A 12,386-nucleotide genomic window follows, 5' to 3' on the forward strand; every position below is an offset into this window, starting at 1 on the left:
TGAGACAAGATCTGATTAGTAAAAAAAAAAAAAAAAAAAAAAAAAAAAAAAAAAAAAAAAAAAAAGATGCGGCGGGGATTCCCCGCGGCGGACATTTCAGAATGTCGGTGGGAGGGAGGGGTGGGATCGCTTTCCTCACTGTCAGCCTTGCCACCGCCTTCCCGCTGCCCGGCGGTGGCGGGGCCGGGCCCGTCCCGCCCCGTCCCGCCCCGCCCCGCTGAGGCAAGTGGCGGTGCTGGCGGCCGCGGCCCCACTCGCAGCGCCGCCACCATGACGGACCGCTCCACCTTCGACACCAATGTCATCACCATGACCCGCTTCGTGATGGAAGAAGGCAGGCGGGCGAAGGGCACCGGGGAGTTCACGCAGCTCCTCAACTCCCTGTGCACGGCCATCAAAGCCATCTCCACCGCTGTCCGCAAAGCGGGCATTGCCAACCTGTGAGTCCCGGGATGCGCCCCGCACCTTCCCGCATCCCCGCGGGTCCAGGGCATCCTGCTGCCTCCGGGGTGGTGGGTGTCGGGATGAGGATGGGAATGGGTGTTTCTTTCACCAGAAAAGCCTGTGAATAGGGTTGCATGAACTCATCCTCTCGCACAGTGCTGGAGGTAACTCCTTTAGTATTTTGGTTTCCTGATTTTTTTCAAGCGACACCGGTCCTATGACTTTTCAACAGCGTAATGTGCCTAGTCTTTGAGAAATGTCTGCTGATAATAGAACTTAGTTAATACTTTAGCAGGCATAGGTGCCTGGAGCCATAATACCAAATATTCTGAAAGACAAAGCCTAGCAAAATAAGGCTGAATTATTGCTCACTGCGTATTGCTCAATATCAAAGCATTGTTTTATCCTTTGAGGTGTCAAATCAAATTCAGAGTGGTTTTTCTTTTCATAGTGCATCATAGCAACTAGACTTTATTTATGAAACTTTAGATACCTAAGGCTTTTAAAGAGTACACTGGTAGCGCACTTTCTAAAAGCCTTAGGTATCCAAAGTTGGTAGTGTCTGTAGTCAGCCAGTCAGAAGGATGTTGTTCTGGAGATGCATCAAAAGGAATTTGGAACTCTTGAAATGTGAAATACCTGAAACTACCTAGTGGGTAACTAATCCCCATAGTATTTTTCTTACTAAGTAGATTACTAAGTATCTTCATATGCCCAGTTGTGTGCTGGTCAAGGCTTTAGACATGGGCTACTTCATTACTTAATGGAAAATGCTGTAAAGAGAAAATGAACTTGCCTCTACAAGCTATGCAGAGGAAAATATATTAAGAAGAAAGGCAAAAATCCTCTACTTTATGTATGTTCGAGCTATTTTTCTGTAACTGCATGTAACTGTGGTAATTTTAATTGTGAAGTGCTAGCCCCTTAATATGCTTCCTGTATCTATGAATAGAGACCAGGGTGTCCCAGCTCTAATCTGATTTGTAAGCTTAGGGAGGGCCCTATTCCTTTAGTGTTTTACAGTTGTGTCTGTTGGCAGCTGCCCACAGGTTTGGTATCTGTGCCCATAGACTTCCCTTATGATCCCCTGCACAGTGGGTTTAACTCCCCATCAGTGCTGGGGTAGCAGGCTTTGGACTCATAAGCCTCCTTGAACAGTACATCTCGTGCTGTGGAACTGCATTGTATAAGCAGGAGTGAGATTTTGCTCTGCTGTCAGGTAATGTGAGCAAGTAGGGATCACTGCAATCCATTTCTTTGGACCATCCTCCAACTCAACTATGTGCTTAGTGCTGCTCAGCACTGGAGGTGCAGAGCAGCTGTGGAAGACATGCAGACCCTTCCCAGCTGCAGGCTCCACGCCTGATACATCTCCTCCCAGGAGTCCCCAAAAGATGAGGTACAGAAGCTGTTCTGCTGCTGTGCTCCACTCATAAGCACAGTGTTCCAAGTACTTTTTTTCTAAATGCCCTTTCACAGTGGCAGAAAAATATTCAAGTCACTGTAGCAGAGGTAGAGAAAGACAGAGTTATGCCAGGTCTTTTTCTTTGTCTCATGCAAAAAACTGAAGAAATTCTTTGCTAAAGTAATTTGTTCAGTGTTATTACATAAAACCTGAAATACCAGTGTTCAGCCTAATCAATGAATTGTAGCTGAAAGACCTAAGAGTCATCTATCTGAATGTGTACTGAGCTGGCTATTGTTTTCCCCCTTCTAAGAGCTAAATTTCCCCTTTCTCTGTTTTGTGTGCTTACGTAATCACCTGTCATAAGGTCTCCTGATACTTCCGTATGCCAGATGTTTTGATTCTGATTAGCTTGCAGCATTTTATTTGCATTTCTTATTTGTATTTCTCAGTTCTTTTCACAAGGAGACATTTACTACTTCAAATCAAAACTGAAAACATTAAATCATTAATAGGTTGATTTCTCTGTGAACAGACTTTTTCTGCCGCAATCTGCACATCATATTGCTCATCAGGAGTATATTACATACAGAGGATATAGCATAACTAGTGTGGCCAGATTCACATATATATTCATATTTTTGAAGTATATATTCATATGCTTTTCAAACGTAAAATATTCAAATGAATTCCTAGCTTTTAGGGTATGCAGAGCCAAGAATTCAGAAATAATATGTAGGTCTTAAGAGCTCATTAAAAAGCACAGCTGTAAATCAGCCTTCACAGCCTAGTGTGGCTGTGTTTAACTATAGTTCACAAACTATTGAAATGCAATTCCTTGTTTTGTATATCTTAGCAACTTCTAGATATGCAAACACAGCTAATGATAACATGTCTCAGCAAGAATTCACTGGCCAGTAAATATAAAGCAGGTTTAGAGAGCTGCCATGTCATTTGAAAGTGCAGTATGTTTACAGGAGGTTTTACAAGTATAAGAAACAGAACCCTTTAGAAGATGCAGTACTCCATTCTCATGAAATGCTCTCTCTTGCAATTGCTCTAGCTATGGAATTGCTGGGTCTACCAATGTGACCGGAGATCAAGTGAAAAAGCTGGATATTCTTTCCAATGACCTGGTGATCAACATGCTCAAGTCATCCTTCAGTACATGTGTTATTGTGTCCGAAGAAAACAAAGATGCTGTGATAGTGGAAACTGAAAAACAGGTTAGTAACTTTAAAAGTTCTCCCTGCTTGATTTCAGATCAGCCTGTACAAGTGTACTGCTCCACATCTAAAGAAGTAAACTGAACTAAAAGTTCCAGAAAACAGGTACTTTCCTAAACTGGCAGATGAAGGTGGAGGTGATGGGTGGAGAGAGTGTTAGTCAACATTTGTTCTTTCTGTCATTTCTGCTCTCTAGACTAATGTTTGTTGGTTTTATTTATTTTTATGTGCTGTTCCTCCTCACCTTCTTTTTCTCCCACCATTTTTTTATTGTGGGGAAAACATTTAATTCATCCCTATGTGATCTCTGGAAGTATGCTCTGAGTCAATCAAGCCCTTCTGAAGTATTACTTTTTAAGTGGGACACTGATGAGCTGTTCTCTGCAAGTCAAATCTTGAGGTCTTTAATTCATGAGAGTTCTTCTTGAAGGCTATGAAAGATTTAGCAGCAATGAAACAAAAGCATTATTTACATTTATTATTCTTTGTATTCACAAGCCTGCATGCACTTGTTGTGGGATAATTCCTATTTCCCAGCTAATATTTTGGTCTGATCATGTAAAAATCTGAGTAAAAATTTAGTAAAAACAAAACAGCAAAAACATAAGTTATTAAGTATAATGAGGTTTGCTTTGTTTAAGCAGTTATTTCTCTCCATGTTGAGAAATCTTCAAAAATTGATTTTCTAGGCATTGGATTTCCTTAGATCTGAACAAATATTCTCAAAGATCACCGAGAGAGTCCAAGTAGTAATGCTTTTCTAAACTAAATGTGAGCCAATACACTATTTTTATCAATGCATACCAGGAAATCCTACTTGCAGAGTAGAGCATTGCTGAACTTAAATTTAAGTTTCTGACATGCAGGATAAAATAAAATGAAAAACAAATAACTATTATTAAGACAACAGAATATTTAAAAGGTACAGTTAATTCAGCTTTTCCCCTGTACTGTCAATTTCCTATATTAAGGAATCCAATTGGATTTTTTTTCTTTTCTCACATTAAATTTCCCTTTTCTCACATTAAAAAGTGAGAGTTCACTTTTCCTGTGTTATCAACTGCTATGTACTTTAAAGATTTCTCAGCTTCTGGTTTGGCACAAATCACAGTTGTAATTAAGGGTTGACGTCTGGGCCAAAGAATTGCTGACATTTGTATTCGGTTCCTTCATAATCGATAAAGGTGTTTTAGCTTAAATTGCTGTGTAAATCTCTGAGAAAATTTTCCTACTGAAATGTTTTTATTTGGAGGAAGTGGATAAATACTGTCACTAAACTAATTCTCTGGTTTTTGTTTTTTAGGGTAAATACATAGTCTGCATAGACCCTCTAGATGGTTCGTCGAACATTGACTGTCTTGTTTCCATTGGGACCATCTTTGCAATTTATAGAAAGGTAAAATTCTTTCATGTAGAATAGGAAAAACTATTATCGTGCAGCTCTTGGTGAAATAAAATTGCACGGGAAGACAATAAAATCTAACTTGTTTGCGAAGGAGACTCAGGGCCAGCTTTAAGTTAAATCTAGTATTTCACAGACACATGGATTTGAATTTGAATTAGTCAGGATTTGAATTAGTTTCTTAGAAGAAGAAGAAGAAGAACCTATGTGTACATGGAAGCCTAGCTGATATTTAATTAGCCAGCTAATGAAATTACCCCTTGGAAATGATCATGTCTAAGATTTCATGCATATTTGTGTTGAGACAAAATACCACATGGTTGTCATCTACTTGGGGGATGTGCTTTCAGGTTTTCTTGTTCTCTGTACTAATAGTTCCGTTGGCCTGAGGACAGACTTCAAAAACAAACCAGAGCTGAAACATGTCATATGCATTTGAAGTGTCTAATTCACTCTGAAAGGCAGAAATGCTGTCTGAAGGAGGTTGAAATACCAGACTTACAGGTCACAACATGGGGGAAAAAGCAAATCAGATAAAACACACCCAGCTGTCCATTTTAATCATCTTTTGCATGTTGTCATATATCCCAAAGTAGCTATTTTCAAATTCATTTTTGTGTGAAGCAAAAGAAAACAAAACAAAAAAAAATCCCAAGTATTTTGGGATCAGCTTTGAACTCTGTGAGTCATGTTTCATTTCTTTTCAACTGTGCCTCTGAGTTTTCCTCTGAGCTGTGTTCATTGTCACCTACAAGGAGGGGCATAGCTCTTTATTATCTCCTTAATCCTTTCCTGCTTCCTGCATTCCTGCTAGGCTTAGTTAGAAGTGCATTTCTAGATCAATGTGTTTGTATCCTGTGTATAATTTGTATTAGTTCATCCAGTAGGAATCTTAGTTGAGGATCATGGAAACATTTGTGCCGCCACATGGCATGGATATGGAGCAGAAGACTGTCCCTATCCCAGAGTCCTGTCATGTACCAGCAGTGGAAATGAAATAAAATTGACCGCACTTGTTCTAGGTGTCCCCTAATGAGCCTTCTGGGAAAGATGCTTTACAGCCTGGACGTAATCTTGTGGCAGCTGGTTATGCACTCTATGGGAGTGCCACCATGCTGGTACTGGCAACTTCTGCTGGAGGTGTCAACTGTTTCATGCTGGATCCGGTGAGAATATCTTCTGGTTTTTTGTTTCTGTGTTAGGGGTTGCCAGGTACTGTCTATAAGAACTGTTTGTCCCCAGGAAAATCAACCAAAGGAGCAATTTTCAAGGTAGCATGAAGGAATGAAGTACAAATGTACTTCTACTTATAACCCACCAGCAATAAAGAGACTTGCATTCCACCTGCCTGATGCAGTGGTGCCATGTGTGACTGAACAACAGGAAGATAGCCGAATCAGCAGAGCAAATACACAGTGTGTGCAATCATGTGATATTTAAAATGAGCAGTTTTCCGCAGTGCAAAATACTCTTTAAGTCTTATTTGTCTTTTCCTTAATGCTAGGACCTTAGTAAACCAGAGGAGCATAAATATTTAACCTTCTTCTGTATTTTGCGATCCCACCATGATACATAAAAGAGTAAGTGATGTAGTGTATGGGTGATGTGACTTTCTAGCATGCATTTGCCATGACTTTTAAAACAAAAGTCATGTTGATCATAGCAGAAAGTAGTTTGCTTTAGTGGCCTGTTCCTTTGTGATCAGCCAGTGTGCCACCTGCCAGTCTTAAATTTTTATGACCTGCAGTGGTCAATCTGCAGGAAATATAACTTGGTACTCTCTGTTTAGTAGCAACTTAAATAGATGCATGTATTTTTGACTTTTTTCAAGTAACAGATTTAACTTTGAGAATGCATGCATGTTATTTTGTTTACTGTTAGCACTAACTTGGAAATTTACTTCAGAGAAAACTAAACAGACCAGCCCTTGGTCTGTTTACGCTTCCCATCAGCCCAATCTAAAAAGAACTGGAGTATCTGCAGTTATTTGAGGATGTTTATGCACTGGTTCAGCCAGCACTCTCAGTTTCCAAACTCCCTAGAGTTCTGAAACTTATATTGTTCTCAGTCTAACAAAATAATGAAGAGATAAACAAATTTACAAATATCATTTTTTGGGCATAGAAAATAAAGAATGCATGGAATGGTAGTATGAGGAAGCTTGTATGATGACAGGATTCATGCCCTGTCTGTGTTTTATGTATAAACAAAATGTGTTGCATGTAGACTGCAAAGACTACTTTTTTGTAGGTACTGAATTATTTAAAAAATTGACAGTGGTAGTGAGTTTTTATTAAATTGTGTATATTATTGGATTTTGCTTTGGTTTGCAAATAAGTGAGCAATTAATGTTAACAAATATTTTTTCTTTCTTATTGTTAGGCAATTGGAGAATTTATTTTGGTGGAAAGAGATGTGAAAATCAAAAAGAAGGGAAATATCTACAGTCTAAATGAAGGCTATGCTAAATATTTTGATCCTGCCATCACAGAGTATCTCAAAAAGAAGAAATTCCCTGAGGTAAAAGATCCTGTTTCAGAGAAACTCTCTGATGACTGACACCATTCACGATTTACAGCTTTATGATCAATCACTCATTCTCTCATGAACTGTTCAGAGCTTGTTTTCCTTTCCTGTCTGTTTAAAATATAACTTGATATATGATTGCTAATGCGAGCAACAGTTGATATAACCAGATATTTCAGCATTCTCCAATACTGAACTGCACCTCTTTTGCATTTTTTTACTTTCTTCCTTTTTTCTTTTTTGATCTTTTTTCGAATCTTTTTTCCTGAATGAGGACCTGAGTAATGGTGCTTGGAGGCAAAACTGGGCATTTGGTAATCAAGTAGAGAGGCAATCTTGTCTGGTGATGAAGAAATCTGATTAAGATGTGTTGTATTGCTTCTTCTTCACTGCTACATCTGAGTAGCCAGAGAGTGGCGTGGAGACGGCAGTGGGTCATTGCTCAGTGGTAACACAAACTGTGTCCTAGGAGTGCCTCTCTCTTGAAAATCTAGTGTATTTTCGAGGTCTGCTTAGTGTTTGTGCAACTTCCTGGTGTCAGGAGGCCCAAAGCTCCAAGGAGTGCCCACAAAAGGTTCTCATGCCTTACACATTTCATCACTGACGTTATTACACTGGCGATGGCATGTGAACACCTACTATTGTCAAGTGTTGGTGTCTCTTCCTGACTTCCTGATCTTGCTTTGAAAGAAGATTGATGTTTTCATCATTCATCTTTCCAGGCTTAAGTTGTTGTTTTAGTAGATATTACAATGTACTCCAGGGAGTAGAATAAGGAAGTAACATCAGAAGTGAACTATTAACTTTTTCTTAAAACAAAAAAATTGCAGAAGCTGACAAAAATGGTTGGAAGAAGTAGGAAAGATCACTTCTTTTGCTCTTTGATTCTTTTTCTGCTAGAAAAGACAAGGCCTCAGTATAAATTCCTAGCACTTGAGTTTTTGCTACTGGAAATGCAGTGTTTTCCAAGGGATAGAACCAGTGGAGAGTTGGTATACATTTTCTGGTTTTGGCACTACTGCTCGTCTATGCTAAAGTCTTCTGTCACTCCTTTTCCTTGGATTTTCCTAGTTAGAAAATGAAGAGGACACTGACATACTCTGCAAAACTACTTTGAGTATTATCAATGAAGCATGATATGGGGATGAAAGATTGTAGGACTGCAAAAGGAGCATGTGGGGGAGGTCGACCTGGTGTGGTGTACAGTTATTTTTATTGGAACGTTTTTCTGTAGGATGGCAGTTCACCGTATGGTGGGAGGTACATAGGATCTATGGTGGCAGACGTGCATCGCACACTGGTGTATGGAGGAATCTTTCTGTATCCTGCTAACTCCAAAAGTCCCAAAGGAAAGGTAAGCCTGAATAAGCCCAGTTATAGAAAATATTGCATTATGTAGGCATTTCACTATTGAGATCAATATTTTGATTACAGAGCCTGTGGTTTGTGACTTGGTAGCTTGTGTTTCTTGTGTGGGGGATATGGCCATCCCTTGCACTCTGTCACAAGCAACAGCAGCCTGCTGTCAGACACCTGTTCTAGGGCTGCTACTCACCTGTTTCAACTTTAGTGACTTCTCTTTGTCTGCAAACATATTCAGCTTGTGGAACATACCAGGAGGTGGGCTGCTCAAACAGGCTCCCCTGCACCGTATCAGCCAAAACTGGTCCCACTTGAGTAGAACATTACAAAGCAAAGAATCTGCATTACCTGAGATTTCTAGCACAAGCTAGTTTGTAAGAAGCCTAAATGTAGTTGACCCACTGAGAGAAGAGAAAACCATCTGCATCTTGTGCGTGGTAACAGGACTTCATCTGGAGGAATTGTGCTTGGCTGCATCTGCCAGGACAATGGTCAGTCAGGGAAGATCACGCACATACAGGCTGACAAGAGGACTGTTTATTCAGCAAAGACCTTTGATCTGTTTTGTAATTCTCTGTAAAATATTGCCTCAGCTTGCAGATAAGATACAGTTATTCATTAGAGAAACCTAGTGGCAAGCTCAGAGCTCATGTTTTTATTTTCACACAGTCCTGTGTGAGTCTGCCTCATTAACATCTGTGTCTTAAGATACAAGCTTTATCTCTCCGTAGATAGCACAGTGCCAACATGGGCTATGGAGAAAGCACTCAGATTGGGGAAAATCCAAAATCCAGCATTCACTGTGTTTTTGAAAGAAAAATCCACACAATTTCATTGTCGCGTCAATGTTTATATGAAATAAAGAGTACTTAGAATATTGATTGGTTTAAAATCATATGCCAAATATATTTACATATCATGTTTTTTGGCATTGCCTGGCCTGACTTCTGCAATTTTGACTTTTGTCTTCTAGCTGAGACTGCTCTACGAATGCAATCCTATGGCTTTTGTTATTGAGAAGGCTGGGGGCATAGCTACAACTGGTCATCAAGCCATACTAGATATAGTGCCTGAGGATATCCACCAAAGAGTGCCTGTTGTCTTGGGGTCTCCTGATGATGTGAAGGAGTACCTTGAGATAGTCAAGAAACATTCAGCTAAGTAAACAAAGCTTGTTGAATTCACTGTGCACAGGGGATAAAATGTCTTACAGCTGAACCAAAGAATATGCTGCAGTACTGTGAGATTGAGCTGTCTGACTTCTGTAGCAAAAGAGCAAATGAGCCATGTTTTCATAAGATTTTTTTAAAGTGAAATCTTGTGCAACTGCATTGTGCAATGAAAGGCATTAAAAGATTGCATTAAAGGAAGCATTAAAAATTAAATCAATGGAAAAATATGTTTTCTTTTTCATTTATCATTTGTGGTTATGGAAGAGCCACATGTGCTGCAAGGAAATACTGTGTTGCATTCAATATCTAGGGGGAAGAATCTCACCTTTCTCAGAACAAGTTACAGACTATCAGAATACAGCTAACTCTGTCCTCTTTTAGAAGTCCTGAGAAAAAGACTCAGCAGCCTCTTACAGTGAGTGGCCTTTCCTAGACGAGTGTCTACACTGCAGAAGTTGCTCACTGTACTTCGGTCTGGGTTTACTCTGATGGAGATTTGATGTCTGTGAAACATAAGCAGTAGTGTATGTTAATTCTGACACATGATGTTAATATTGCTGGTTGCCACTCTATCAGATCCAGTTACATAATGATGGAAAATGACATACTAGTGTGCAGGGGTTTTAATGGGATAAAGAGTATGTGTAGACAGCTTGTACATTCACAGATTCTGCTGTGATGAGCTGACTATCTTTGCCAAAAATTAACCTGCTTGTTTGATGAAAATATGAACTTTTGTATTGCAAGCAATCTCCACCAGATGTTCTTTGTATTATTTTGGGATTGGGGATTACCCCAAAGGATTCTGCTGTGCAAGCAGGGGGAAGGTGCAAAGATCCCCCCAAAGCACACTGACATTTAATATGCTCATTCAGAGCATGCTGCTGGTAAGAGCACACTACTGCTTGGGAGCTAGATGGGCTGTCCAGCACTGTGTGGATACACTTTTTGAATGAATTAAAATCAGCATATTTTTGATATTTCTCACTTCCCCCTTACCTTCCCCAAACTCAAAGTAAGGATCACATGGGTGTTGCTGGGGATAAACTGCCAGCGAATGTTGACTTAGTTCATGGTCTGGAAGGTCCTGTCTAGGGGTGCCATGAGCTATAAACCTGCCTGTATCAGTGCAGATAGCCTGACTGGGCATGGTTCTTCTTGTAAAACAAGAGAAAAGTGTGGGGAAGCTAAAATCCAGGGTGCAGGGCATACTTTATGAGGGCTCAGACAGATAAAAACCTGAGGACCCTCGTTCTGAGGGGTCATGCATTTGGAGGCATACGGACAAACCTTAGTTGTACATCTGTTCTCCAAACTGATGGGGGCAAGATGATTCTATCAGGGACCAAATGGCCTAGTTTCTGCTGAAAATGTCAATTCTGATGAGGCTTTGGTAGTGGAGACAACTTTCAGGGACCTGAACCCTTAAAAGACTATGAGAGTGCTGGCAGCAGTCAGCTTGGACTGCAGTGCCTTAGTGGTCTGTTACCATAACTCAGCAGACAGAATCCACAGCTGTGATTTTTGCCTGCTTACCGTAATTCCTTGTTAGTATTCTGCCCTCAATCTTTACAGGAATCCTGGACTGCATATATCTATTTTTAATACACCCTACTGACAGCATGTAAAGGTTATAGGAGGAAAGTCAATACTGACCATGTTTGCTAGGTCAGTACTCAGTGGTTTAGTTTTGCCTGTGGGCTGACATTTCATACTTAGCATTTTACCCATTGTAAAATGGGTTTATCTTCTAATCAGTAATATGTAAGCCCACATTTGAACAACATGTCTGGCTAGCCACCAGAGGGGAGAACTACTCAGCAATCTCCTTCCATACCCCCCTTTCCAGAGCTCTCCCTGCCTGTCAGTGCAGAACTGGAACATGGATTTGTCACAGGGTCAGCTTGTCAGCCCCCACAGCACTTTTACCCACTGCCCTCCTCAGAGGCTTTGGTGAAAGGTCACTGGCTCCAGTTTCATCTGGTGCCATCCAAGCAGCTAACATTTCACATCAATTAGAAAAGGTGTCACCTTTAAGGCTCAGGACTGGCCATGCACCAGTGCAAGTGTGAATAATCCCCAGGAGCTCTTTATATTAGAGGGAAAATCTCCCAGATCAGTCAAATTGAGGTGTTTATTTTTTTGGCCTTCCTATATTATCCCAACCCCTTGTAATGAGAAGTTGTCGGGCTTATGGACAATCATCACACATTATTTACACAATCTGATTTCTCCTCACCTCCCCAGAATGGTATTATTTATATAGCCTAATCATTCCATATAATCATTTGGATTGTTATGTTTCAGTGGGATCACAGTATTAACAAAACAATAAGGGGTGAAGTTTTCATATAATCCAATTGTGTGCCTTTATCCAGGTTTTATTTCTCTTTTTGCTGTGCTGTTGACTCCAGTATTTATGGAAAGATTGGTTGAAGAGTCTATGTTCTTTACATAATAGTGTAAGTTAATTTCTTATTTAAGGACTATTATTTGAGAAGCTCAAAGCACTGTGCTTTATATCTACTGAAAAATCCAGTACCTATAAAATACATTCACAGATTTTGAAGAAAAAAAAAAAAGAAAAAAAAAGAAAAAAAAGATTAAAAAAGGCAAATAGTGGGCTTATTAGCTCTGAAAACACTCTTTGAACCACTAACTCCAAAACAAACTTTCGCTTAGAAGATTATCTGAACTTTGTCTTTTTGACCAGTGTAAAAGATTACTTGGAATCTACAGAATATCTGCATGTGATGTTTTGACAAAAGTTAGAAGTCATAGGCCAACCCCCACCCCATTTCTTATTTACTAATTTGATTTGGTATGCTCATGGTATTCTAGCCACACAG

The 12,386-nt window shown here is 39.9% G+C and overlaps 1 protein-coding gene across 1 annotated transcript; it reads left to right on the forward strand.

Annotated features, from left to right (window-relative positions):
• The first annotated feature begins 241 nt into the window (after positions 1–241).
• On the forward strand, positions 242–9,762 carry LOC119695899 (fructose-1,6-bisphosphatase 1-like). Its single transcript, XM_038125147.1, has 7 exons — positions 242–440; positions 2,913–3,075; positions 4,379–4,471; positions 5,500–5,643; positions 6,860–6,997; positions 8,238–8,357; positions 9,339–9,762. Exons 1-7 carry the CDS (start codon positions 271–273, stop codon positions 9,528–9,530), a joined length of 1,020 nt encoding a protein of 339 aa, XP_037981075.1. The 5' UTR covers positions 242–270; the 3' UTR covers positions 9,531–9,762.
• The last annotated feature ends 2,624 nt before the right edge of the window (positions 9,763–12,386 follow it).

The sequence above is a fragment of the Motacilla alba genome, chromosome Z (assembly GCF_015832195.1).
Source record: "Motacilla alba alba isolate MOTALB_02 chromosome Z, Motacilla_alba_V1.0_pri, whole genome shotgun sequence".
Classification (NCBI taxonomy): Eukaryota; Metazoa; Chordata; class Aves; order Passeriformes; family Motacillidae; genus Motacilla; species Motacilla alba.